At 47.9% G+C, this 27,875-nt stretch overlaps 2 protein-coding genes across 2 annotated transcripts in view; one reads left to right on the plus strand and one right to left on the minus strand.

Moving 5' to 3' along the window:
* Positions 1-17: 17 nt before the first annotated feature.
* Positions 18-12,551, minus strand: MRS2 (magnesium transporter MRS2). Its single transcript, XM_061994833.1, has 11 exons — positions 12,404-12,551; positions 12,046-12,122; positions 9,584-9,620; positions 8,916-9,028; positions 8,295-8,468; positions 7,830-7,960; positions 7,104-7,220; positions 5,226-5,378; positions 4,043-4,160; positions 3,322-3,435; positions 18-1,537 (listed from the first exon to the last, which is right to left on the minus strand). Exons 1-11 carry the CDS (start codon positions 12,549-12,551, stop codon positions 1,427-1,429), a joined length of 1,293 nt encoding a protein of 430 aa, XP_061850817.1. The 3' UTR covers positions 18-1,426.
* A 6,564-nt stretch (positions 12,552-19,115) lies between these two features.
* DCDC2 (doublecortin domain containing 2) overlaps positions 19,116-27,875 on the plus strand; it is a 35,160-nt gene continuing 26,400 nt past the window's right edge. Inside the window, exons 1-3 of the mRNA XM_061995727.1 lie at positions 19,116-19,408; positions 21,198-21,249; positions 25,118-25,135. Of these exons, the coding sequence (XP_061851711.1) occupies positions 19,116-19,408; positions 21,198-21,249; positions 25,118-25,135 (363 nt within the window). The remainder of the gene's footprint in view (positions 19,409-21,197; positions 21,250-25,117; positions 25,136-27,875) is intronic.

Genomic DNA, 27,875 nt, shown 5'->3' on the forward strand with positions numbered 1-27,875 from the left:
AGCTTAAAATCTGAGCTTTCTGAAGGAAGGAATTGGCTGGAAGCACGAGCACTGTACTTACCTCTCAGATGTGTTGTGACGCAAACTGAGCAGGGTGTTTGTGAGGGCAGAATCAGAAGTTTTCCTTTTGAAATGAAAATGGATGAAACCAGTACATTCTGTGGCAATGCTATTCTGAACATACATCCCCCCACTGGCTTTGGTTTGTATTCTCTGGATGATCTCAGTGTAGTCTGATTGCATGGGAATGCATTTGGATTATGTGAGTTTTAACTAGTGTGTCTATGGAAAGGCAGCCTTGTCACAGATGTGTCTTTCAGTGCTTTTATTGTGCTTCAAGTCTTTTTTTATGTACAGGAGTCAGTACAGTTCACAGAAGCCTCTCTGCACTAAAGGCAGAGCTTGGAAAGCTGAGGTGAAAGTTTCCCAAACAGCTGCACCAACACATTTCAGTCCTGGCCTCATGCAACTACAACTTGGTTGAAAACATCAGCAGCCACGTCCCTTCCCACATTGGGCTTACCTGGGCTTTATGAGCAAAGGTATGTCAGCCACTGGGGCTTTTTTTCCACTGGATGCCTCCATTCAGAGGTTTTCTTACATCTCTACCTGCTAAGCAAAGAGGCTGCCAAAAAATGCAGCAAAAACATTCCAAAATATTACAAACCCCCATTAATATTCTCCCCTTCTCATTTCTCTTGTATCTGAACCCCTGCCAGCACAGTGAGGGATCTGGTGGCACCTAAGGAGCTACTCACTGTACAGTGAGGTTAAAAAACCCCAAACCAAGAGCCTGTGACCTGATTTAGAAGGATTTTGTGCTCCCTCTACACCCTGTGAAATGAGGGGAGAACTACACCCTCAGAGCTCAGAGAGTATGCTTTTTGCTTTGGGAAATCTGTTCTCAGCAATTAAATGGGGCTTTAAAAAACTCACTAAAAAGATCACTTTTGGGGTGGATTTTTCTTTGGCATTCAAAGTCGGGTTCCTAAAGGTGCAGCTTTAGGAATTACTGAATTACCGAATTTAGGAATTACAGAATTACTGATGAATGCTGACTGCTGTCATCCTCTAAGCTGCAAATACTGTTCTCTTCAAGAAAGGCCATTATGTGAAGAACTACTTGACAGAAACACTTGAGATGGGAACACCCCCAAAATAAGGACATGTACGTGATCCAGGAAACAAAAGGACTATCCGTGGGGTAGAGGTGAGACTCCTGTGGCAAGCAGGTTGCTGTTTTCCCTTCTGTTTCTCTCCTTTGGTGTGTGGGCATTACCATCTCACCCTAGGTTTTCGGCACAAAATACATATTAAGCTAGCCAGTTGGGAAAGTTTTGCAGTTTTCAGTAACGAAGGACAAATCAAGGGCAGTGCCCCAAGTCCACCCTGTAACAATATGAAAGTCCCTTCATTCCTGCTGTTCCTATTGGTTTGTTAAGGTGTTTCTGCTGAGCCCAAATGTTTCTGCTTTAAGGCTGTTCTTTATCTCCACTCTTCCAGCTGCTGGTTGGGATTTTTTCAAAACTGCAGGAACCTAGGCAAGACACAAAATAGCCTGTGATTACACAAGAAACTGCTCTCTGTGCAGAAGGAAACAAAGCTTCGCAGAGGCCTGAACTCTGATCTTTCTCCCTTTATTTCCAGAACACTGTCTCTGGCTTCTCCCTCCCTCATCCCCTGCAGTACGTTTCTCCAAGCCAATGTCAGTATGTGCTGGAGTTTGAGCAACACTTGAGGATAGTCTGGTTAGTGGCAGTCAACAGTTCACAACAAACTACTTCCATCTGCCTCTTGGTGGCAAAGGAGGGGAGGGAAGAAGGGGAGTTTATCTAGGTCTCCTTTTCTTACATCACTTGTGGCAACTTAACTTTTCAATCTACTGATACTTCCTTCCCCACTGCAAATATCAGGTTGCAGGACAGAGGTGGAAATCCAGTCCTTGGAAATCTTCATACAACAGGGCTCTACACTGCCACCGGCAGAGAGCTGGGGGGTGTGTATGAGGAGCCATTACTCGCTTGGGAGGGGGAGCCAGGACATCACAACCTATCCTCGTCTTTATAAAGCAGGGGCTACGCAGCCAGAGTCAGTGTGTGGGTGGGAAGAGGAGGGCAGCATCCCTTAGGTCTGCAGCAGCCGAGAGAGCAAATCGGGGCAGCGCCCGCCCTCAGCCTCAGCCGCTCCCGCCCTCAGCCTCAGCGCCCGCCCTCAGCCTCAGCGCCCGCCCTCAGCCTCAGCCGCTCCCGCCCTCAGCCTCAGTCCTCAGCCGCTCCCGCCCTCAGCCTCAGCGCCCGCCCTCAGCCTCAGCCTCAGCGCCCGCCCTCAGCCTCAGCCTCAGCCGCTCCCGCCCTCAGCCTCAGCCTCAGCCGCTCCCGCCGTCAGCCTCAGTCCTCAGCCGCTCCCGCCCTCAGCCTCAGTCCTCAGCCGCTCCCGCCCTCAGCCTCAGCGCCCGCCCTCAGCCTCAGCCGCTCCCGCCCTCAGCCTCAGCGCCCGCCCTCAGCCTCAGCGCCCGCCCTCAGCCTCAGCCTCAGCCGCTCCCGCCCTCAGCCTCAGTCCTCAGCCGCTCCCGCCCTCAGCCTCAGCGCCCGCCCTCAGCCTCAGCGCCCTCACCTCAGCGCCCGCCCTCAGCCTCAGCCTCAGCCGCTCCCGCCCTCAGCCTCAGTCCTCAGCCGCGCCCGCCCTCAGCCTCAGCGCCCGCCCTCAGCCTCAGCCGCTCCCGCCCTCAGCCTCAGCGCCCGCCCTCAGCCTCAGCCTCAGCCGCTCCCGCCCTCAGCCTCAGTCCTCAGCCGCTCCCGCCCTCAGCCTCAGCGCCCGCCCTCAGCCTCAGCGCCCTCACCTCAGCGCCCGCCCTCAGCCTCAGCGCCCTCACCTCAGCGCCCGCCCTCAGCCTCAGCCTCAGCCGCTCCCGCCCTCAGCCTCAGTCCTCAGCCGCGCCCGCCCTCAGCCTCAGCGCCCGCCCTCAGCCTCAGCGCCCGCCCTCAGCCTCAGCGCCCGCCCTCAGCCTCAGCGCCCTCAGCCTCAGCGCCCTCAGCCTCAGCGCCCGCCCTCAGCCTCAGCCTCAGCCGCTCCCGCCCTCAGGCTGTCCGGAGAAAGACAACATGGCAGAGCTCCAGTAACTGCGTGCAGCTTCCCTTCTGGCAAGTGAGCAGTGTCCTACAAGTGTGGGCATCCCACCTCCCTCAGTGCTGCTAGGGAGAACCTTCTCCTTTGTCCAGCAGCACACAGAGCTGAACTCCCCCTCCCCAGCTCCGTGGCCCACCTCTCTACAACGGTTTAGGAAGGGCCTGTCCTGGGTTGGGACCCCCCCGGCACACATACGTGAGGAGGCAGCGCAGGCTCCAGGTGCCGCCCGAGGAAGGAAAGCAAACGCCGCCACATCAGGCCACTGCCCAGGAACATGATCCCTGTCACCAGCCAAAAGATTCTGGGGTCCTGCCGAGAGAACAGAACCTTCCCGTTAGCCATGCAAGTCTCCTCAGAAAAGGAGTTATCTCTACCCATCTTCTCCCTTATGGCAGAAGGGGTAAGCTCTCTACGCTTGACAGCCAAGCCTCACCTTGGGGAAAAGGTAAAAAGGAATTGCTTTGTTTTGGGGGTTTGTTTTTGCTTTAAGATAGCATGTGCAATTGTAAACATGTGATTGACAGCAGAGCATTTCCCCTAGCCCTGGCTGATTGACAGAGCGCCTTGAGTCTGGAACACAAAGCTGGTCTTTTCAGAATAACAGGTAATCGTTAAAGAAACCTTAATGCTGCTTTATAGTCAGTCCTTAGACAAACAGAAATTGGTCTTCCTGTTTCTTTTCCATGGTCTTTGTAGAGAAAAGAAGCTAGGATATTGTTCTGGTAGCCATAGAGTCATTTGCTTACAAAAAAGAGGGACTAACACATGAATTGCTGGACTAAATTGGATTAAATTATGTCCACACAAATCTGGAGCTTTACCTGTGGAAAGAATGAAGTTGTACTAAACCTAAAATGTATTTTAAGAGCAGAGCCCGTGCTTTATGTCACTGATAAAAGCAGCACTCATTCCTTACCTCTTCAAGAGATGACTCCAGGTTCATACCAAATGCAACTCCTATGAGTCCAAAGAGAGAGAGAGAGAAAGTCCCCATAGTCAGCTGCAAGTTCAGTCTCATCATCACATTCCGGTGGCTAAAGAAGGGAGAAACATCTGTAAGGGGAACCCAAAAATTGATTTGCTGCCTAAATTCTCAACTTCCATACAGCATGCACTCAAACCAAACAGCGAGAGGGAAGAAGGCATACTGCAGCTGGGCAGCCTGGCCACAGAGTTCAGGAAACACCAGCATAAAAAGGCTGTATCCTGAAACTGCTGCATCAGGATATCTCTAAGGCAGCAGGTTCTGCTTCATCTTCAGCAGGCTTGCCAGCATAACTCACTTCTTAGGGGTGTCTGTACACAGGGTAACAGTACATTTCCATAGAAACCTGTGTTCTCTCACCACTAACTGCCTGGAATTTCTACGTCCATATTCACAAGAAACAAAACTGTTACCTTAGAAATGAGTACACTTACAAAGAAGCAGTCGGTAAATGCTGCACACAAGACACAGGAGCCTGTTTTGGAGAATTCCAAGACTATCCCAAAAGGATTGTTGTGGTTTCCTGATGCAGCATCCACCAGTTGCTTCTACAGCTACCTCCCCAGTAAACAGGAGAAGGAATATTTAACACTGACCTCAAAGTGGCATGTGCTTGCAAATAAAAGCTACAATTATTTTTTCAGTAAGAAAGCTGACTAGTAGTTAAAACCACACCACACAGAGAGAAAATACTCACCTAAAGTTATTCATTCTTGTCTCACTCCAGAGTGATGCTGTAACTTGTACTGAACACCTGGGTAGCCTAGCTAGACTTTTAAATAATTCTCTTCTGCTGAATTATTTCAAGCAAACTTTCCTGAGTTTACTTGGCCTCTACCTTTCCAAGTGTTTTAAAACCCAGAAGGATCCAAGAGAAGCTGGGTGTCTCCTGCTGGAGAAAAGGGATGCCTAGCTACAGGGTCTTTTACACACACTTATGACAGGGCTTTGCTTTATCCAGTTCACTGATCAGAAAAGTGCAACACAGCTTGTTGTGCTGTGGCACAAGTCCAAGACGGAATTCCCCAGCTTGCCTTGTAGGCAGATTTGAGGAAGCCCAGGCAGCATTTAATTCTGCTTGGCTTGTGGCAGACCAACAGCGAAGGCAGCTAACCTGTCCAGGTTGATAAAGATGATGCTTTCCGAGTCGTCAATCAGTACTCTCAGCTCACGGGCTTCGTTTGCAAGGTCTTCTGCTTGTCTGTAATAGTTCTCCAGCAGCAGCTCCATCTCCTCTGCGTGGTCAATCCCTGATGTACTCTCCTCACTGTGAACAACAAGTCAGGTTTTTCTGGTTAGCTGCATGTTGTTGTACAGAAGTGATTACTGATGTGTTAGGGCAAGGCACATAAGCGTTGTGGGGAGTGGCTAACGAGTGCTGTCAGACACGCCCTCGAGTGGTGGAAGCTGGTAACAGCACAGACCAAAACTCCCAAGAATCAAACATCATAACCAAAAGTCAATACACAAACAATCACACGGTGAGGGAGACACTTCAGGTATGCACTGAAATAGTTTAGTTGGGAGGGGTTTCTGCTACACACAGTCATTACTGCAAAACGTTCTGGGAGCACAAAGAGCCTCAAGTGGAAGATGCTGCTCTCCTAAGCAAAGGAGACTTCTCTGAGAGACTTTCATCTTACTTCACATCCCAGCTGCTGGCACAGCAGCCTTCTCTGGAACAGGTATGGATGTCTCTGGCTTCCCAGATTGGTCACTCTGCAGATAAAAGCTGAGGCACCCAAGACCCAGGAGAACTTGGAAACTAACAGCTAAACCAGGAAGACTGTTTATCAGTTTTTCTTTTGTGGTACAACCTCATCTCTCCAGAGAGACTACACTTTTAAAAGAACCTCCTCCTGGCATTGCTGACTGTTAAAGGAGCCTCTCTGAAATGCTCCTCCAAGAAAGTAAGTCTTAGGAATACAGCCACATAAGCTCCCCCAGGACCTTTAACAGAGGTCCTCATTTCTCTCTTACAGGGCAGAAGCTTTAGCTAGCTAGGCTGGTTTTAAAACTATTTGGACCTTGGTGTATATACAAAGGAGCAGGACTGCAAATAACTGCCACACTGCTCCAGCAGATGCAGTAGAAATGCAAACCATGCCTGGAATACAGATTTTCTCCTTCACATTTAGACAAAGCTCTGCAGGGCAAGGAACCAACTAACCTCCTGCTTTCAAACCCATGCTGGTGTGTGAGCAGTATTCATACCCACATAAAATAGGGACAGGCAAAGGTATTAAAGCAACTTCACAAAGGACCCTGAAAGGTAGTTTGTTACCTGCTTAGACATAAACCACATCTGTATGCCCAAGATGGAAATACAAATTGTGGGCTTGGCAATGTGAGGTGAGTGGTTGGACTCGGCGATCTCACAGGTCTTGTCCAACTGAAATGATTCTATAATACAATTCAGGCCAAAATGCACTGGGATCTGCAACCAGTAGTGCTGCTGGGAGCTGCCTCCCACCAGGATTTGAGAGAGTGCTATAGGGCTATTTCTTCACATACGTTTTCCCTGAAGGGCTGCTCTTCTGGTGCACAACAAGCTTGCTCCATGGCCTCTTCCCCCCAGGCCCTGCTGGTAAGCAGAGAGCTAGAAAGAAGGTGTTCAGAACACTTCTAGCAAAACAAGTGAGGTGTCTGAACTATTCAAGGCAAGCTGTAAAACCTGGCTCTTCAGATTTGTTGGTGAAACTGGAGAAAATTATCCCAGACAATGTTAATATGTCTTGAAAAACAGCATTTGCTTTTTCTCCTCCTGCCATCCTGCTCCCATCTCATGACATACTAGATGTGCTGGCCTGTTCTGCCAAGAGCTGTTTGAAACTGCATAATGTGACTGGTGCTAATGCAGTCCTTCTTCAAAATGACAAATCTGGTGATTTCTGAAGCAGCAAGTGTTAGGGCTTAAAAAAAACATTAGAAAGTCTTTTTCTTTCTGCTACAAAACACGCTGTTAAAGTATGTGGTTTCAAAATATACATACAATACTTGTGGATCAGTCCATTTAGATAGACAGAGCTCTTCTATTAATTCTTCTTCATCTAAGATCTCCAGAATTGTTTCTTTGAAAACTTTAAGATCTGTTTCCAGTTCTGACAAGCTGAAGAAAGAACAGGCACAAGGTCAAGTAATCCCCACTGGCACCGGGGCACAAAGGTAATCTCTAAATGAGTTTGCCAGCCAGCACCCTCGCCAGACAGAGTGGCCAAGGAAGACTTCCTTACTGGGTTCTAAGAGCTCCTTCCAAAAATTCTCTACAGGCCACACATTGAACAGTGGCAATGATCTGTCTGGGGAGCAGGGAGCTACAGACATGGGCCCAAAGGGATTCAGATGTTTTTTCTGGATATATTTGTAATGGAGAGCAAGGCAGTAGTCTGTGAGTCAGAGAGGCAGACAAACAAAAGTGCCACTGGATTACCATTAAGAACCTTAAAGCCCACAGATGAGTGTTGGTTTGCATTCTGGGGAACATTTTCTCTATTCTGTCAGATACTATTTTAGCAGCTCGGCTGTACTTCTGACAACTGGGAATCCATTTCTCTTTGTCTTTTCCCCCATATCACAAATTACTTCATACACCAATCCTGACATTTACAAACGAGCTGCACAACAAAATTTATCTCAGATACCATTTTTCTAATATTACAGTTCTAACAGAATTTTCTATGGTCATCTTCTAATCCCTTCATGGCTTACTCTTATTTACCTCTTGCCATTTTGCAGGAGAACGTGTAGTTTACTCCTATCCACAGAAAAAAGCTTGGGGTCCACTAGAGCTTCCAGTGTCTCAAGGATCTGAGGCTGCAAAGTGTTAAGTCTCCCCTGCAGTTTGCTGATCTAGATAACAACATGATCCTTCATAAGAATTAAAGCAATCCCTTTAGAACAGCTGGAGCAGCTGGACTCCTTTCTCTGGACACAGAATTCCCAGTCCCAGTGCCCAAGAAATACTTGTTAGAGGGATACCACTTACAAGACAGTGCAGAACACAGTATTCCATACAAGGGATTTGCATGGAGCTGAAACCCAGTGACAACCACACCAGTAAGGTAAGCACAGAATATATATACAGATGCGTACGTGTAAATACTGACACGGGAATAAACTCACATCGTCCTTCCCATGAAGCAACACCTTCCCAACCGACTGAAACACAAACGAGGTGGCTCACCCGGTACTGCAGGATTGCTTCTATGGCCCGGAACTCAAAGGGCAGGGAGTATGTGACCAGCTGCCCTTCCCCAGCCAGCTGAGATGCCAGTTCATTGCCCAGCCAGTGCTCCAGATTTAAATTACGATAATCTAGTATCAGAAGAAACTCTGGTGTTATGACAGCCTTCAAGAACTGAAAAAGACAGTACACAGAGGACTCTGAAAACAACAACTCGCTGGAGGTTCACAGAACAACTCTTCAAAGGGGTTTTCAGGCAGCAAAAAAAATCCCAGAACCTCACACTCGTTGCAAGCAAGTGGATTCCCCGGGATTCACACACAGCATTGTGCTGTGCCATAGCACTTGGAGCACAGCACTGTGCTAGTGGGGGGATGACAGACACCAGGCTCCTCCTAAGCCTTTCCTTCTGTGACCCCATTTGCAATGTTTCCCCTGTGCTCAACTAGGAGAATGGCCACAAGGGATGTACTGTACCTCTGACTCCCAGGTGGAGCCCCAAAGCCACCTTCACTGCCAGATGGCACAGGAAATGGGTATGAAAAGCACCACGCAAGAAAAGCCCAGTGTGAGGGGCAGATGCAGTTCAAGTTTACCCTCAGCTGTAGGGAAAAATGTTACCTCCATTCTCATGATGATCCTGTTGTTCCTAGTTGCAATGCTCATTAGGTGTTGAAACCTTAGATCTCGAGCTTGGAGCCCCAGTTCCTGGTACAGTTCTGTCTTCTTCTTTTCTATCACAAAAATATTGTTCCATGAAGACATGTCAGGGACAAACACCTGAGCTTACATCTGAGTTTGTTACTCCCACAAAAGAGGAAAACAAAAGCTGTGCTATCTTTACAACAGTTTTCCTCCTGCTGATTCCTCAGTGCAATTCCTTTTGTACAAAGTTCCTGTTATCTCGGGTGGAAAGAGCAAAATGTGGGTGAAAAATGCTGGCCAAAGTGACTCATTTGAAAGAGCGTATGTAATCCTACAGGAGGGGAAACCCATGGCAGGGAAAGTGGCATTACCTCCATTCAAAAAGGGGAAAGGCAAAGTGGAAATGACCTTCCTGTGAGAGACAGTACGCATTATTTTCAAAACATCTCTTCAAATAAACAAACACTCTGACAAGACCAATAAAAGGCAGCAAAACAGGAAATGTCCCAACCTTCCAAACACACACAGTAAAGCCTCACAAACAGCATTTGCTACCCCCGACTTGGGTTTTTCTATGTTGGACAAGGAAAAAAAAACCCAAACAAAACCCAACCAACCGACCAAAAACTACAACAAAAACTCACCAAAATAGGTAGCGTTTCCCTCTTTGTCCAGCTTCATCTAAAGGAGTGGAAAGAAACAAGAGGTTTGGGTATTTTTTCACTGATGTACTGTAAAAGAAACTCATTTCTAAAACCCTTTGCACTTGCCTAGAGGTTCTGACGGAAAACCAGCTTTTAATGCCCTCTCTTCACAGCTCATGCCAATTAAGAAAAGTACTGCACCAAACTACCACAGATCTCACTGTGTTTGTACACACCCCCCAACCAAACCCAGGGTCATCTGCATGACCACCTTGGGAACAAGGTGCTTTACAGAGGGTCAGAATAGAACAGTGTTCTGGTTTAGCAAGGAGCAGCTTTTGGCTTAGTACCAGGGGGAGGGGGTTGCAGTGCAGACCCGGTAAAGAGTTTGCGGACCCTCCCCCGGCTCCTGGGTTCACACCCACCTCCGGCCCGGCTGGGCCAATCTGGCGCCTCTGCCAGCACTATTTAGGGGACGGGAATTTGGAATGCGAGTCGGGAGGTGTGAGAGTGATACAAGGTGGAGGCGACCACGCGGACCCTTCAGCCAGAGAAGGAGGAAGGAAGGAGAAGCAGTAGACCGGGGACCCTTCTGCAAGCCGTGGCGAGAATGCAGCTGTGCCCCTGCAACCTATGGAGATCCGTGGCAGGACCGAGAGTTACCAGCAGCTCCGTGTGAGTGAGCCCGGACGGGAGAGGGACTGTGTGGGGAGGGGCCATGGCCCAGGCCGTGCTGGAGAGCCTGCACGCCGCAGAGCAGCCCCACACGAGAGGCAGAGACGAGCTGCAGCCTTTGGAGTCAGTGGGCATCGGAGCAGTCCGTGCAGGGCTGCCATGCGTGTGAGTTACCCCACGGACTCGCAGGGAGGACTGGTGTGGAGTTCACCCGTCCTGAGGAGGGACAAACGGCAGAAGCTATCGGGAGCAGGCTAACTGAGACCTCCACTGCCTGCCCCCCCGAACCGTTCAGGAGGGGACAGGGTAAAAACCCCGGGATCAGGGCTCTGAGCCCGGGAAGAGGGAAGGTGTTCTTCAAAAGGCTGTTTGGACTCTTCATTGATGTATTACTCTGTGTTGTTTCATTTTGGTTATGTTTTGGGGTTTTGGGAGTATGTTTTACTTGATGTTGTGTTAAATTGTTTCTCTGTTTTCTTCCCCAAAACCGAGTAGCCTGGTCTGCTTTGTCCTGAACCTTAAGCGGCAATTAAGCTCTCCCTGCCCTTGAGCAATTCTCAGCCTCTTGGGTACTCGAGGCTAATCGTGGTCTTTGTTCCCTGATGGGCCTAAACCACGACAAACAGGATCAACTGTTTCTGTTGAAAGACACTTAACAACAATCATTGAGTCTATCTGCTTGATCACTATGAGGCTGACCAAAAGTTACAGCCTGTTATTAAGCACGTTACACAAGTGCCTCTTCAGCACAGGCTCAGGGCTAGAGGCTCAGCTCTCCAGGAAGCCTGTTCCAAGGTTCTTCAATAGAGAAGTCTTTCCTAACCCTGCCTGGTACTGCCCCGAGCCATTGCCACATCTGCTGACACTGAATGCTACAGAGATCAGCAGGGCACCTGATACTTGGGATCACAGATTTCGCCATTTCCTCTGGAGCAATGGGAAAACATGTACAAATAACAACAGAAAGGTAAAGGCTACCACAATCTGGGTGGGTAGAGGCCATGTGCCCACCTCAAGGACTGCACTAAGATGCTGCTGGATTAGTAACCTGCCCTTAAATCCTCTTTGTTTTAGCACTTGTCATTCAGATTATTCACTAAGCACCTGTAGCTCCCAGTAAAGTCATTTGATTGGAAAAACTGCAATGTCTTATTTAATCTCTACCCACGTAGCTCAATTCGGTATCACTGGCTTTAAAAGTAACCTCCTGTGAATGAAACACACCTAAGCATAAGTTCCAGGGGAGCTGCACCAGGGGTTATGTGGCCACAAGAACTGCATGCACTTTACTGCAGAAGGACTGCTTTTCCTTCTCAGCAACGAGGTCTTACCTTCCCTCAGGTCCACTGATAATCGAGTGGTCTGCAAATGCCTTCAGACTCATTTTAAGAGCCTGAATATAAAGACAGCTTGGGTTTCTCCCCCCCAAAATCACACCTTTGCTTACAAGTGCAGCCACCAACACACGGGAATAATATTTCTAGAAGTCGTGAGCAAGTCTTGAGGAGCTTCACAAGCAACTTTGTGGCTGCAGCCCTTGTAAGACCTGACCTGCCATCGCAATTCCAGCAAAAGGATTTCCAGCTGACGCTGGGTCCTGCAGAAACATCTTGAATGCATGCTGAATAACGTAACTGGTCCTCAACTCTTAAAGCAACACCTTGAAACTTGGGGTGCTCTCCGAGAGACGAATCCGTCTGCTTTTACATTGCTTTAAGAACACAAAAAGGAGCACCACCGTCTCGCCCAAATTGGTGCGCTGGGGAAAAGCGCCCGCACGCCCTTACCACTGCGAAAACAGGCGACACGCTGGCCAGGGTGGCTTGGGAGGTCTCCGTTGTGGCATGTCCATAAAGCCTCCCTGCTGAAAGACACGACGTTTCTAGGTCCAGCGCTTGCCCTTTAACGCCGCGCTGCGCTGCCGCGGGCCATGTGCCGAACGCACCGCGACACAGCCCCGACCACCCTGCGGCCCCGAGAGCCGCCCGGCACAGCCCCGGCCGCGGCCCAACGCCGCCCCGGGCGCAGGATGGGGCGGTTCTGCTCCTGAGCCCCCCGACCGGGTGCTCCCCCCCGACCCCGCCGCGGGTCACCGCCGCTCGGGCCCGGCCGCAGGGCCCAGCCCGCCTCCTTGCCCCCGCTCACCCGCCCAGCGCAGCGCCCGGGCGCACGGCAGCCACGGCGGCCCCAGGGCGGCCGGCAGCGCGGCCCCGGCGCCCGCCCGGCAGCGGCAGCCGCAGCCCCGCGGGGCCCCGGCGCGGCGGCCCAGGGCGCGGGGCAGCAGCCGCAGCATCGCTCCCGCAGCGCCCGGCCCGGCTCGCAGCGCGCAGCCGCGGCGGGGCGGAGCTCGGCCGCTGACGGGTCCCTGCGAGGTCTGGGGCTGCCGTACTGCCTGCGGATACTTGCTGAAGCTTCTACTTTTAGGGTCTGTTTTTTTTCCAAGGGCAGAACAATTCTGCTTCCAGTCTGTTCTGGTTTAGCAAGGAGCAGCTTTTGGCTTAGTACCAGGGGGAGCGGGTTGCAGTGAGCACCCGGTAAAGAGTTTGCGGACCCTCCCCCGGCTCCTGGGTTCACACCCACCTCCGGCCCGCCTGGGCCAATCCGGCGCCTCTGCCAGCACTATTTAGGGGACGGGAATTTGGAATGCGAGGCGGGAGGTGTGAGAGTGATACAAGGTGGAGGCGACCACGGACCCTTCAGCCAGAGAAGGAGGAAGGAAGGAAGGAGCAGTAGACCGGAGACCCCTCTGCAAGCCGCGGCGAGGATACAAGCTGTGCCCCTGCAGCCTCTGGAGATCCATGGTAGGACTGAGAGTTCCCAGCAGCTCCGTGTGAGTGAGCCCGGACGGGAGAGGGACTGTGTGGGGAGGGGCCATGGCCCAGGCCGTGCTGGAGAGCCTGCACGCCGCAGAGCAGCCCCACACGAGAGGCAGAGACGAGCTGCAGCCTTTGGAGTCAGTGGGCATCGGAGCAGCCCGTGCAGGGCTGCCATGCGTGTGAGTTACCCCACGGACTCGCAGGGAGGACTGGTGTGGAGTTCACCCGTCCTGAGAAGGGACGAACGGCAGAAGCTATCGGGAACAGACTAACTGAAACCCAACCCTCCCAAACCGTTTGGGGGGGGACAGGGTAAAAACCCCGGGATCAGGGCTCTGAGCCCGGGAAGAGGGGAGGTGTGGCAAGAAGGTGTTCTTCAAAAGGCTGGTTGGACCTTTCATTGATGTATTACTCTGTTGTTTCGTTTTGGTTATGTTTTGGGTTTTTGTGGGTATGTTTTAGTTGACGTTACATTAAATTATTTTCTGTTTTCTTCCCCAAACCGAGTGGCCTGGTCTGTTTTGTCCTGGACCTTAAGCGGCAATTAAGCCCTCCCTGCCCTTGAGCAATCCTCAGCCTCTTCGGTACTCGAGGCTAATCGTGGTCTTTGTTCCCTGATGGGCCTAAACCACGACACAGTCTCGCGGTCAGATTTCCTTACCCCACTTCTGTATCTAAAACAGACAAGCCGGTTGGCTGTGAATTAAAGGTTTATTTAGGAACATACCAGCTTCCGCTGCTGTATTTTAAACTACAGCTTTTGTGTGCCAAAGGATGGTGCAAATGGCAGGAGCATCCCTCCTTCGGGCGGTTCTGCTGAAGCATGTACACGGGCAGGAAGGCAGAGCCTGTCAAAGTCCTACAGAAAGATGTACAATGAAAGTGGTCTTGCAGCACTCCTTGCTACTTAGCAGGGAAATAAAGGAAGCAGATATGCTGCCCGTAAAATGATTTGTACCATGTGGCTGCCGCAGGAGTACACAAACCTAAATGCTGTCCAGAGCGCTGAGCTTTGAAGACAAGGGGGCTAAGGCCAAATTCCGCACTCCAGTGAGCTGTAAGGCACAGGTAAGTCACCTGAGAGCACCTACTGTCGTCTCCTTCCATGTCTCACATCACCCAAGCATTCACACACATGTTCATATGTATACACATTAACACACACAGTCAAATGTTCTCAGGGTAGACTCACACATATGGAATGGCTTAACACACACTTTGCACGGAGCTAAACAACTTCACAAGGAAGTAGTAAAATGAAAAGTTCCTTAGTAGTTCCACACAGCTTCTACATGCAAACCACAACCATCACCTCAACTCCAAGCCTACCCAAGTGCAACTCTTGCCTCCCCTTTTATACCTGATAAACAGCTGAAATCACTTCAGTGAAGCACTTTAGCTCTTAGTTAATCACAGCAGGTGGCAGTACCTGCAAGGCTAATTTGATGCTCCTGGATGTCAGATACCTAAACAAACTTTGGAAATACCAGACAGCACAGAAATAGGGCAGCAGAGCAGGAAGGAAATGGGCACCATTGCTGGCAGTTAACACCAACTTGTGTTGGCTCTGCACGTTTGGAACACAAAAGCTAGGGATGCATCTGAAGAGCATCTGGCAGAAATTTGCATGTATTGAATTTGCAGTAAGCCTCACACAGCTGACATTTTACACTCTTATTCAGTGCAGCTGAATAAGAACCAAGAGGAATTTGTTTCTCCGTGAAAAACATTTCCTCATCTGCCTCTAAGGGATTACCAAAGCCCTCTCCCTCCGTAACCCATTATCATCTCAGCTGTCTCAGAATGCTGCTAGAAAAGGCCTGAGTCATCAAAAGCTGTACCTTACACTCAGATTCTCTAATGCTTTCTCTTTTTTTAGAGCAAAAAATAATGGATCCTGGTATTGTAAAGAGTTTTTTATCTGTCAGTTGCAGCAGGAGGTGAAATTGCTATGACACAGCTTTGGAAATTTACAAGTGCATGAGTGCATCCAGTCAGAGTGTATGTGTGAGTGGAACCACCTGACAGTTATCTCTTCTAAACTCTCAGTGTAGACTGATGACCCTAGAATCACAACTGGGAATAAAGGAGCTGCTGCTGCTTACTCTGATTTTTAGATAAGCTGCACAAAGGTGCAGCTGTTACCCGTGATTCTTAGCACTGTATGCATTAGGACAAGCTGGATTTTGTTCTTTGTGTTTAGAAACTTTATCCTTTTCTGTTCTGTTGCTGCTTTTCTTCAGCTCAAGGACATGTTCCTCTCTTTGTCACCTCATGCTTTGCTGTCATTGAGCCCTGTTTTCAGGGACCTACAACAAGCTGCTCCTGAAATGGCAGGGACATCATGGCATTTTGCTGCAGCAAAAGAGACTCTATTTGATATGTCACCTTGAAGGGCTGTGCTCTCATCACATGCCCCCAACATGCACTCCTCACGTGGCCTCAGGTCCATCACATCATAGTGACATACAACCTGACAGAGGGGGTCTCATGCATCCACCTCAAGTAAACTGAGAGGTCTGACATCACTCCGGTAGAAAGAGCTTGTGTGTCTCTGCATTTCCCTTAACCCTGTCAGTGGGTTGGGCAGCTCATCTCATTACTGTGGAAAATGTGATAGGAGATTGCTCAGAGACTGAAACAAGAGCAGGGCTGAGAGGTCAGGCCCTGGAAAGGCTGGAGGAGCAGATTCTCATGGTTGAAGGCCTTGCTGTCACAGGCTGAAGTGTTTCAGCATCCTTAGCTTTTGCGCAGTGGCTGTGCTGAGGCAAGATGGAAAACACACTGAATTCATACCATATGAGAAAACCTCTGGTTTTGTTTTGTTCCAATTGCTGAAGAATATAAAAGGTTCTGTTTTGAAAAGGCTGGTGTGAAATAATGAGCTCTGTAGTCACTTTTCAGGGGCTGGATTTGAAGGTGTGGCCTCAAGAATAAGAAAAGGGTGAGATTCCACTATGGCACACGTAAAGGGTTAGAGGGCAGAAATGCAAGCAGCTGGATTTGAAAGGTGAGATCTTCAGAGGCACAGCTATTAGCTAGGTAAATGTAAAACTATGGGCCAAAGCCTCAGCTGTGATTCTTCACGGCATTCATAATGCACTCCCAGTTTTGGACAAAGATTTTGCCCACCACTTTAAGGCTGTTAAGGCTAGCAGTGCTCTGTACCATTTAAGAGATGTAACTAGTGTGGCCACAAGTAAAAATCAACAGTGTTCTGGAGTGGCACACGGGTGGCAATGGGTACACAAGGGAAACATTCAGCAGCTTATTCCTAGCCAAAGATGATGTGTGATTGCAAATTAGGCCTAAAATCACCAAAAGTGGTAGAACCTGGCACAAAATAGCAGGTAGCTGACATCACTCCTTGCCCTCAGAACACTGTGAAGGTCATCAGCACAATTTTAATGCAGACTTTCAGGTTGCAATAGATGAATGTTAAACAGTATTAATTTAAGGATGGTAAATACTTGTTTCTCCCCCTTTATTAGTTAGAAGAAGCCCAGCAGCAGGTAGAGAAATTTAGCTGTTAACCAATAACAGCAGCATATTTGACTTCCCTCACCCTGAAATTGCTCTTTCTGTAATGGTTAACTGCCCTGTGGTAACTCACAGCAGTGGGGGTAATTTTTCCCTCAAAGGAGGTAAAAGAAAAAGAAAGAAAAATTCCTTTCTCCTCATGTGTAGAAATCCACTTGGGAGAACAATCATTGCTCTACACTAAACAATTCTAGGTAGGAAGGTCTAAGGCGATTTTAGGACAATCAGAGAGGGAAAAGGGCTGTTTGAAGGAATTCTGATTGAGTTTAAGGTGTTTTCTCTTTATTTTGGCTCAGATTTTATGGCTTCTTGTATGCAAAGTGTCGCAAAAATCCAATGAAAGAGAAGTCCTGAAAGAGCAAAGCAAATAGCTTTTAAAAGTCCAGCCCAAAATCATGTCCCAAGCATGTTTTAGTGCTTTCACGTTAACTTATTGGTGGTCAGAATTTGTTTGGACACCTCAGAGACTCATCTGTTCACTGAGCATACCCCTCAGATGCATGCTTGATTCATTTTATACATCTCCAAGTACTGGCCAGTCTGGAGAGGTTTGGCTGAGAATTAGCAGGGAAGATGCAGCTTCAAGTGGATCACTTGTTTATGAAGGGGGTTTTTTAAGTAGTTTAAGATGCAAATGGTGTCAGGATGATTTAAGATCTGATGTATTTACCATCGCAATCCAAGGGAGTCTTTTTGACGAAGGCAGAGGTTGGATCTGGTCTTTAATATGCACATCAATATATGCTTATGCTGTATCATATCTACTGCCTACAACTGTAGAAATTTATTTGGAGTGCAACACTCACCCTGTTTAACTAGACATTATGTTCTTTGAACCATAAACAGGTTTACATTTTTTTTTTGTCTATAATTTTTCTCTTCTGTTGACATATTTTTGTTAAAAATAAACTGTGCCCAGGGATATCTCTTTCTTTCAGAACTGGCAGGCTTTGGATTTGAGCTTGGTTTAGTGGGGCAAGTCACCTCTGAGTCTGATTAACTGACATTAGCCAGGTTTGGGCCAGCTCAGCAGAAGTGATATTAGCTCTTGTGACAGATCCTGGATTGTTAAGAGAACAAATTACAACAGACTCACTTAACCAAAGAAATAATAGGAGTAGTGAAAAGCCTTTAATTATTTCAGGAATGCAAATAACTAAGTAAACTTACCCAAATACAGTGCAGTTCAGTTTTGTGTTAGTAAATTTTGCCCATTTGGATGGTAGCATGGGGGAAATGCACCTGATATGTAAGTCCTTAACATTCAGAAGGCACGATGTTAGCAGACACAGAAATGAAATCAATTGCCCATGCATATATGCAATTATTGCCTAGTCCAAGAGCCTAACTTGAACCCCACTGATAATTTATTTTCCTTGCAAGATCAGGGCCCAGCTCTGTTTCTGAATCAATGTAAACAGCAAATGGCAACAGGTGGCCTGGGGCAATAATCCTGTTTTCAGGTGGGATTTTTAATGACTAACAACAAAGGAAAGACTGAGTAAATAGTAGTAGGGTGTGGAGCCTCCTCGGGATGTTCCCATCCCACGTGGACATGTTCCCGTGCCCCCTGAGCGAGGGGAACCTGCTTTAGCAGGGGGCTAGGCTGCATCCAACTGTTCTTTATCCATCCATCCTCCCTCCCCCGGCCAAGGGCAGCGGAGCAGGGGCCCGGCCACTACCTCAAGCTCCCGGGGCCCGTGAGGATGGTTCATCCCGTACCCACGGACAGCCAGGGGAAGGGACCATTACCGGCGAGGAACGGCCGCTGCCCCGCTGCCCCGCAGCCCCGCCGTGTCCCGGCAGCTGCGCCTCTCCCTGCCCGCTGAGACTCAGCTGAGCCGGCTCCGTGTTTTCCTGCAGCCCTTCGTTTGCGGCGGGGAGCGACTGGGGAGGAGGCAGAGCCGAGACTTCCCTCCCTGGCTCAGGTGTGGAGCCCTCGGTCCGGTTCCCTCCTCCCCGCTGCCCCCGCATCCCTCTCCCTCCTCCTCGCCCCGCTTGCCCCCGCCACGGCCCGGGGCACGGTCCGGCCGCGCTTTGTGCTGATCGGGGGCTGGCAGGCGCCTGGCACGGCTGAGCACAGGCAGGATAAAGTTTCCCGAGGAAGCCAGCGTGGTAGCGGCAAAGCTGCTGTCCACCATGGCAAGAGCGGCTGATATAGACCCCGGGAGGGAGGCCACGCTCTGCTCCCGTCCATTCTCGAGTCTAAGTCCATGCAGTGGTGGGTTGGTGTAATCCGCATTAACCTGCCCCGGAGCACAGGCAAGCGCTGGTTGCTGGGGAGGAGCTGCCCTGGAGAGGTTGAGCTGAGCCGAGCCGCAAGCCCCGCTCCCTCCCTCCCTCTCTCTCCCGGCCGGGTCCCCGGCGCTGCCTCCCGGGGGTGGGCCCTGGCAGCGAGATGCGGAGGGCGGAGAAGAGCGAGGTGCTGAGGTGGGAAACCCTCTCCTGAGTCAGCAGGTGCAGGCGGCTCAGGTCACTCTGGAGGTCCGAAGCTACCGAGCATGACTAGTCCTGGCACGAAGGGGTCGTGGCTGACGCAGCCGATGGTGAAGAGCGTGCTGGTGTATCGCAACGGGGACCCTTTCTTCCCGGGGCGGCGTATTGTGGTCAACGAGAAGAAAGTGTCCAACTTCGAGGTGTTCCTGAAGGAGGTGACGGGCAGGGTGAAGGCACCCTTCGGAGCTGTGAGGAACATCTATACCCCTCGGGGTGGGCATCGTGTCCGGCAGCTGGAGGAGCTTCAGAGCGGAGAGCAGTACGTGGCTGGTGGCAGAGAAGCCTTCAAGAAACTCAAGTGAGTGGCTAAAAGTAACACCAGATTGATATGGAACCTGGAATATCAGTATTTGGGGTTTGGCACTGTTGGTAGTACTTCAGAGGATTCCCCTACTCCACCCCTTTTATTAGGTGTTGCAGAAAGAGGGCTTAAAGGCTGTGACCCAAGGCAGAAAGAAAGGAACAAAACTGCAAAAGAGCTTTAGAGGTGAGCCACGAAAAGGCTGCTGTTTCCTCCTGTCACATTTTGTCGTCTCCTTGACCTGATGCTAGAAAACCCCATAAGCCAAGGCCGTGGAGCAATGACAAGTTGTTGTGTCAGTATGTGTGCTGAGTGGCAACAGGGAGAGAGCTGGAGGAAGGTGGAGCGTTGATGGTCCTGCTGCGAAATTGATGAGCCTGGGAATTTAATTCCCAGCTCGTCCTTTCTTGCTTGTTTTTAAAAAGTCTAAAGTCATCTAACCCAGCTCTCCACCTCTCCATCCCTTCTGTTCATTCTGGGCAGGTGTGCAGCCTGTTTAGAGCCAGGTTAGCTGAGTCCCTTTGGTTATTTAAAAGATGACTGTTTGCTTTCTTTTCCCTGCCTGGACACCACGAATTAAGCTGTCACTGGTTTCTAGTGAGTGACCTGTAGAGCAGTAGTGGAGGAGATTTGGGCTTTTTGGTGTGTTTCCTGAGTGGCTCTGCATGTCATCACTAGTGGTTCTTAGTTGTGGTAATGAATTTCGTGGTCTCAGTTGCCTAATTGCGTGCTTTGTTCAGTCTTTGTGGGCGTTTTTCCTACAATCCAGTTAAAAATAAACCCCTCAAAATTAACAGTCTCTTTCTGTAGGTGGCTGGGAATTTATATGCTAAACCACCAGCTTTACAGGACCTTGCTCATGGTGGTTTGGTAGAGTTGAGGACACTGTGTGTTTCGGGAGAGCTCATTATGTTTCAGGATGAAACTCTCTGTGTAATTAATAGGATCTCTGCTTGTACTCTTACCCTTTTTATCCCTGGCTGCTTCTAAAGTTTTATTGAAGCTTCTTGCACTTCAGAGGCAAAGCTAGAGAGGAAGATGTGTGACAGGCTGAATATAAACTGCTCTCCTTCTGTAATCTGTTCCAATACAGTGCTGAGCTCTCAATAAAGATCTACCTTATCTTTTTGATATTAAATCCCGTGATTCTGTGGATGTCTCAAAGTTGTTACTTGTCAGCACATCACGTTTCACCTCCCTGAGTATGTTGTATGTTCAACAGGCTAAAAGTGTTTGGCATTAGCAAAATTTGGCCAGCAAGGCAAGTTTTCTCCAGGAAACACATCTTATCCCAGCCATTAATTACAGAGCATGACAGTACTGAAGGGCTGCAGATATGCTGTGAGCTCTGGGCTTTGTTGATGAGCTAGCACTGATGCTTGCCATCAGATATACCTGACAGTCTCCTGGTCACAGAATTGTAAGGGTTGGAAGGGACCTCAAAAGATCATGTATTGAAAGGGATGTATTGATCCCCCTCACTGGATTAAGTGAGCTTGCTGACAAGGGGGGTTATTGATGGTCTGTCCTAATCACTAGTCACTTGAAGGTAGATGGTTGGTTCTTCCCCTTGTCTTGTACTAGACTAGAGTGCTAATTATACCTGCACATTCATACCAACTTTCCTTCATTGCAATCTTGACTCAGCTACTTTTTATGCTGTTTTGAAGCATGGTAAAGTCAAAAAGCTTCATGGGCAGGGAAGAAGATTAGAAGTATTTGTGTTTGTGTGGGTTTTGTACCGGGTCATCTTCTGTATAAAATCCAAACTCTTTTCCTTCCACAGCTATTTGGACATTGGAGAGACAAAGAAAAAACCTACTGAAGTCAACAATGAGGTAGGATGCTTGAATTATTTAAGAAGTAAAGCTGCAGTTACTGTTAGTGACATGCCTGCATTTGGGCTGTTATTTAAATAGATACGTGTTACCTTTAATGAAGATACAGTTACCTACCATGCTGAACATATCTCAGTGGTTGTTACCGATTGCTCTGGGCATGGTGCACTGCCTTCCACTCAGCTTTCTGTGTTGTCACATCCAATTAAAAACTTTTGGTAGTGAAGAGCTTGTGTTGTCCCCATTGGATTTGGTCCTATGCGACCTGATCTAAGTGACCCTGCTTCTGCAGGGGGGAGTTGGACTGGATGATCTCTAAAGGTCCCTTCCAACCCCTACCATTCTATGATGAACCCAAGTGACCTGTTTGGGTTTTTTTGAGTGCAGGAGAAGGTGGTTACACAAAGATGCCAATGATGACTGGGGTACTTTTAACAGTCCCCGGGTTTCAAGGATAGCAAGATGACGGCAGCTTTGGTTTCGAAAGTCTTCCTCAAACTGTTGTGCTTAAGCATGTGATGAAGGGAACAGCTCAAGGGAAAACTGATAATTCTTCAGGAAAATGGAAGGAATTTATAACAGGAAGGCCTGTAAGAGCCTTTTCAGTTCAGATCATCAATCTGCAATTTGTTTAGTTTCACATTAGCATCCAATACCAGTTCTCTGGTTTCTGAGAGAAGCTGGGTGCAGTAACATTCGAGCTGTTAATCATGAAGAGGGAGAAAGAAAAGGTCATGTCAGAGCTAAAGGCAGCAAGCAGGAGTGGTGAAAAGAGACTGTGGGAGCACATTTGTACCTGGCTCAAGCTTTTACTGACATGACAGTACTCTTTCCCTTCTGTTTTCCTCTTTATCGCAGCAGGTGAGTGAGGACACGTCCTTGCACTGCAGCATTGTGGCAGTTGTTGTGTGTGGAAAGCTGGAGCAAGTCTCCTAGGAAAAGTCTGATTTTTTAATTCCCATTTGATGGCCTGTGCAACAAGCTAAACCCCTGGAATTGGCACATTCCATCTTAGTTTAGACTTTTTGGGAAGAAAGCAGGGATAGAGAGTAAGTTGAGACATCTGCCTTCTCCCTCTTTCAGCCAGGGATAGCAGTAAGGGTGGAAGGAGACACTTGTCCCAGAAGCACTGGAAAATTGTGTCAGTCTCAGTAGATGGCAGCCAGGCTCTTGACTGTTTTAAATCCTCTGGCAGAGCTGTAACAATACATCTCAAAACTTCTTGCAGGTACGTTACTAATAGGGAGAACAGTAAAAAGATCTCATCCTGACCCAACCTAAAAGCTTTGGTGCAAACTGTTCCTCTCAGATATGTTTCTGTCCATCACTTCTGTTGGCAACTGATGTTCTTGTTTTGCAAGTGAGATCCCTGTTGTACTGAAGGTGATCTGCAAGCACAAATGCATTTTAAATGATGTGCTTGAGGAACCTCACAATTAGTCTCTTGAGGGAGAATGGATCAACAGAGCTACAGTTTGTTTATTGTAAGCTTCATTGTTTGTAAAAGCTTCTGAATGTTGTTTTCCAATTATAATGTGTCAAGTATGGACGTTTACATTTGTCTAGGCACTACCTGAGATCTGCATGGTCTCCCTCTGTGCACTCATAAAGATGAATGTCCTTGTCTTTGGGGCTGGGTCAGCTGCTGAGGAGTTAACTGAGCTTTTGGATTTGCATATCCTGTGGGCAGCTATGTGTTTTAAATTGAAATGTGTTCAGCTGAAACATCTTTTCTTCTTTGACTTCTCATGAGCAACAGGTTTCTGAACACACTGAGAGTTTTGTGATAGGAAACTTGAAAGTCAGTCTCTTCCTTGATTAACACATTGCCTTGTGCTGTGAAGTAACTGCTTCTGATTTGTGAGGAGGCTGGGAGGAAGAGATGCAGTACTGAAGCTTTTAATGAGGCATGTTAGTCTCATTAAAAACTTGTTGCTGTGTGCTAAATTGCCTTTCTGGAAACGTTAAAAACTTTTAGCTGTGATTAAAAATGATGGGGAAAAAAAAGAGAGGGACTCTTATAGCGTTTGTTTCTGCTTTTCGGCTGTCACCATTCACAGGTTCAGGCCCTTCTGATCAGCTGTGGAGGCCAGAGGCTTCCTTTTCTTGGGAAAACACACAAATCATGAGAGGCAAAAATGGTCAGAGTTGGCAGTATTATGTCAGCAGCAGAAATGAGTATCCAGATCTATTTGGCTTGAATAAAGTCTGCATTCTTGATGCCATCACTGTGTATGTTCTAAGTAGGATAAGGCCTATAGAATCATGCAGCTTGGAGAACAAAGAGGAGCTGTTCTTTGGATCCAGAAGCAATGCAGGTATGATCTGCTTTGGAGCACTGCACAGTGCCTGTGCAGAACAGCCGGTGCAATTGTCAGATTTATCCCAGCTGAAGATCTGACCCCTAGTCTAATGTCCCCAAAACTATGAGAGATCCCTAGTGAAACATTTTTCTTCAGCCTATCTCACAGGGCTGAGAGTCACCCTGAGATGCAGAGGGGCTGTGAACTCCATTTCACTTGTTATGGCTGAAAGGGAGAATTTGGGGTAATTTTGTAGGAGCTTTGCAGTCTAGAAGGCTCCCTGCATCACTACATGGCCACTCATTCTGGCATGGCTTGTTTCTGGTTCATCTGTGCACTCAGTGGACCGAGAAGTTCCTGTTCTGGTGGTGCTTTGTATCCACCCCAGGGGAAAAGCTGGTAGTCTCTTGCCCAGGGCTGTTCCTTACTATGCACTCTACCATCTAGCAATGCAAAGTAGCCAAGGAAACAGAGATTATCCAGGTTCATTACTGTGCAGGATAACAGGAATGGCTTTGTACTGACCAAACACCTCAGTTGGACTCTGCCTCCTCCATCCAAGTGTATAAAAATGCCCATTTAAATAAAAAGTCCAGTTTCTATGCGATAGGGAAGATGTTTCCTGTGCTGTAATACCTTTAGCCAATGTATCTTTTTCATTTGCTTTCGATCACCAGACCTTGAACATTCCTTTCTTTCACATCCCAGGGTGGCGATGGCGTGTATAAATGGAGCTTTGCTTCTTTCGACCCCCACTTCCACCCTAGGGGAAGGCAAATATTTGTTCTCAATTTTCCTGGGCAGGTTGATTAACAAACAGGCCATTGTAACAAAGTGGCAAAGCCATGGCTCATTGCATTGAGCTGATAAATTTGGAATGTGACATTGCATTGAAAATATTCAGATCTTCGAAAGGTTAGTTATAGAGTGACGTGAGGAACGGGTAAGATGCTCACGGCACCCAAGACTCTATTAATACAGCAGGAAGAAAGGCCAGCACTGAAACCTGTTGAAGTCAAAGCAGCACAGAGCAGCTGGTTCAGGAGGTTGTGGCTTTTGCTCTTTTGCAGCCATCCAGTATGGCTTGATAAATACATGTAAATCTGTACATCTTGTAGTTGCTCAGCTGCCCCTTTGGAAGGGGCTGCTTCTAGTAAGAAGAGGAAATAAATCAGATAGTTACACCATATTTTTAACTATGGCTAACTAACTAGCCTGTCTTCCTGGCAGCTTGTGAAAGTGCTGCCAGACCTCTGTATTTAGCATGTCTCTAATTGTTTAATGTACAGTGGAAGGGAAAGAAAAGCTAAGAATGGCATGTTTCTCTCTGAAACCATTAAGAGTGTAAAAGTTACCTTTTTTGAAATGAAATCTGCAGCACAGGATGTTCAGAGGACAATTGAAATGCATTTATTGACTGAGATGCACCTAGACACCTGTGGCTACACACACACTAATTCAAAATGGTTTCCTTACAACACTTGGTTTTCACATCAGCAGCCAGGACAATATACCCCAGGCAATGGTTTGGCTCCTGATCATTTTGGTTGGTTTTTCTTTCCCAGCAGTCAACAGTGGAAGATGTAAATACCTAAAGTAGGTTGTGCAGTGTGTTCCAAGTGCTTGCTAAGAGTTTTGTCCCTCTTTGTGAAACCTTGTGAATGTTTAGCACAACATTCACAGGGGGAAAATACATAGAATGTTGTTATAAAGCAGGGTGTGGACTTTTCTACTAAGATGCTGATCTGCATCTTTGCTTTGTGTTCTCAAAGGGACATTAGGAGGCACTTGGCTGTAGCTAACATTCAGCAACACCGATGCAACCACAGTGAATCACGACTGAAAAATGAAAGTCGGGTTCTAAAAGACTCTCTGCTGAATGTATTCTGAACTTTGAGGGTTTACAGAGGTCTCAAACACTGCAGATTGATCCTCACTCCCAGAACTGAGCCTGTGCTCAATTTATCTGCTTTGTTTCTCCCAGACTGCAAGGTGCTTTGCAAAGTTATTTCACAGGTGGTAACACCTCCCTGGGACAAGATAGATCCACGCTGCTGTCAGTGTAAGAGGCACAGTGGGAAAAAACAAATCCTTTGCAGAGTAGAAAGGTCAAAATTATGGTGGGTTTGAGTGCCTGTGATGCCATGGTGTGTTTTCAGCTGTGTTTAGCTCTTGCTGCCTTGCAAATTCTCATTTGATCGATTTCCTCTAGCTTACTTAAAGTTGCCTCCAAGTTTCACAGAATCTTAAGGGTTGGAAGGGACCTCGAAAACTCATCCAGTGCAACCCCCTGCTAGAACAGGACCACCCAGAGTAGGTCACACAGGAACTCATCCAGCTGGGTTTGAATGTCTCCAGAGAATGAGACTCCACAGCCCGTATGGGCAGCCTGTTCTCCTTCCTCCCTTAAATACTTTGTGCTGCTGCTGTAAGATGCCAGATGACTATCTCATCACCAGTTATGAAATGTCAGCAACATTTGCCTGTAGGCTATGGAAGCTGCCCTTGAATGAGTCTTTTCAAACAAACTGAAAATGTACCAAACTTAGAGATAAAATCAGAATTGTAGCCAGACCATTGATTAATGGAAATCTGCTTTACAACTCCTGACTGCACACAGGAAAGTGCTGATTTACATCAGCTGAGAATGTGGCTGCTGAAGTGAAAAGCAAATAAAGGGTTTAGGGGGCTAGTGATGCTGGTCTCTTAACGTCAGCACAAACTTTCACCCAAGACCACATCCTTGTTAATAGGTAACTCTGCAGCGCCCAAGGGGTCACGCCATCCCAGACATTGCAGCTCTGGGCCACCTCCTACGAACAAAGCAGGAGCAGAGTCTTGTATTCTTTAATTAAATCCCAGGTCAGACCTTTGTCTGGGGTGGTTTGGCACAGCTCCACACACTTCAGAGGAACTGCATTAATTTGCAGTGGCTGAGCACTCGAATCTTTTCTTAATATATATTTCTGTATGTTGAAATTACGTGGCTTGTTTTTCCTAACCATAAATAGATAAACACTGGCCATCAGAGGTTGTTCTGTCTTAAGAGTGACATGGTCATCTTAGTGTTTCCATGCACTGTTTTCTGTGGTGCTAGCAAATGTACTATTGCACTAATGCATTCTTTTCACCTTTTAATAGAGGAGGTACGTTTGATTGAATCATGTTTAGCAAAACAACTAGTAAGTCTTTGCCTAAGCTGGTCCCATCTTACAGTCCCCTGCAGTTTGCTTGTCCAAGAACAGGGCTGACTTTTTAGGACACAGAAAGCTGCCAGCAATACTAATGACTCTTTGAGAGTAACCCCAAAGACAGACTTGCAAGCTGATGCCATAGTGTCTGTTATTGGCAGAAATACAATCTGTCAATAATAAATGAGCTCTTAATGTCTGCCACGCTGCTTGTTTTCTCTGGAGCCCGGTGACTGAGCTGCATGCAATAACTCAATGGCCTACTGAGGAGCCAAAATGAATGGTTTCATCAGCTCACAGAAACAACCAGCTCACAGCACACCAGGGACTGTCCTTTACCCTTAGCGATTGCTTTCTGAGTAGTTCCAGTGAAGTGTGGATCCCTGAAACCAGAGCGTTGCGGGCTGGATCAGAGCAGTGCCTTTGATGGACTGTTTGGAGTGTGTGGGAGCGTAAGTGAGCATTAGGAATGGATGAGGAATCAACTTTACTAGTTGGCTAGTGAATACCTCCCAGGGATCAGCCTGGCACCCTAGGAGCTAGGCAGAAAGGACTGAGTTAAGAGACCTAACTGAGATACAAACATGGATGCAACCCATATCTATATTAGGATCTGATGCTGTGGAAGCAAATCAGTACTGCCTCAGCCTTCAGCAGCATACTCTTTAGACTTATTTCTTTTCTACATTATCAATCTATTAGATTGTTTACAATGGCCAAACAACCCTTAACAGCTGGCAGCAGCAACAGAAATGTTCCCAGATCTTGCAGTCTAAGGTGTGTTTTCTTTTTCTTCCTAGAGACTTACTAAACCTTCATTGCAAATTTTGGTGACATAAAGGACCAGTAACACCCTGAAAAATGTGCTTTAAATGTTTCTACAACAGTGGCTGAGCTTCTGAGTTATTTGTCTGACTCAAAAAATGCCTTTGCCTCCCCTTATGAGCAGTATGATAACAACCTCTAGCTCTTTCTTTTCCAAGCCCATAGTAGTAGGTATGAATCTTCCCTTTGATTCAGAGCACATTGGAATTAACAGCATGTCTGTGGATTGCAATTACCTTGGGCATTAGGGCAGAGCCTAGTACAAAATTTATCAGTGTATGAGGCCAAGACAAACATGTAGCTACAA

This window comes from Colius striatus, chromosome 4 (assembly GCF_028858725.1).
Source record: "Colius striatus isolate bColStr4 chromosome 4, bColStr4.1.hap1, whole genome shotgun sequence".
In the NCBI taxonomy this organism is placed as follows: domain Eukaryota; kingdom Metazoa; phylum Chordata; class Aves; order Coliiformes; family Coliidae; genus Colius; species Colius striatus.

What these genes read in the sequence shown, in the direction of transcription:
- MRS2 (XM_061994833.1), bottom strand. Translation starts at nt 12,551, where the DNA reads ATGCTGCGGCTGCTGCCCCGCGCCCTGGGCCGCCGCGCCGGGGCCCCG. An exon ending in AAGCAATCCTGCAGTACCGG is followed by an intron (nt 7,961 to 8,294) that starts GTGAGCCACCTC and finishes GTTGTTATCTAG; the next exon opens with ATCAGCAAACTGCAGGGGAG. An exon ending in TGGACTGATCCACAAGTATT is followed by an intron (nt 5,379 to 7,103) that starts GTATGTATATTT and finishes TGTTGTTCACAG; the next exon opens with TGAGGAGAGTACATCAGGGA.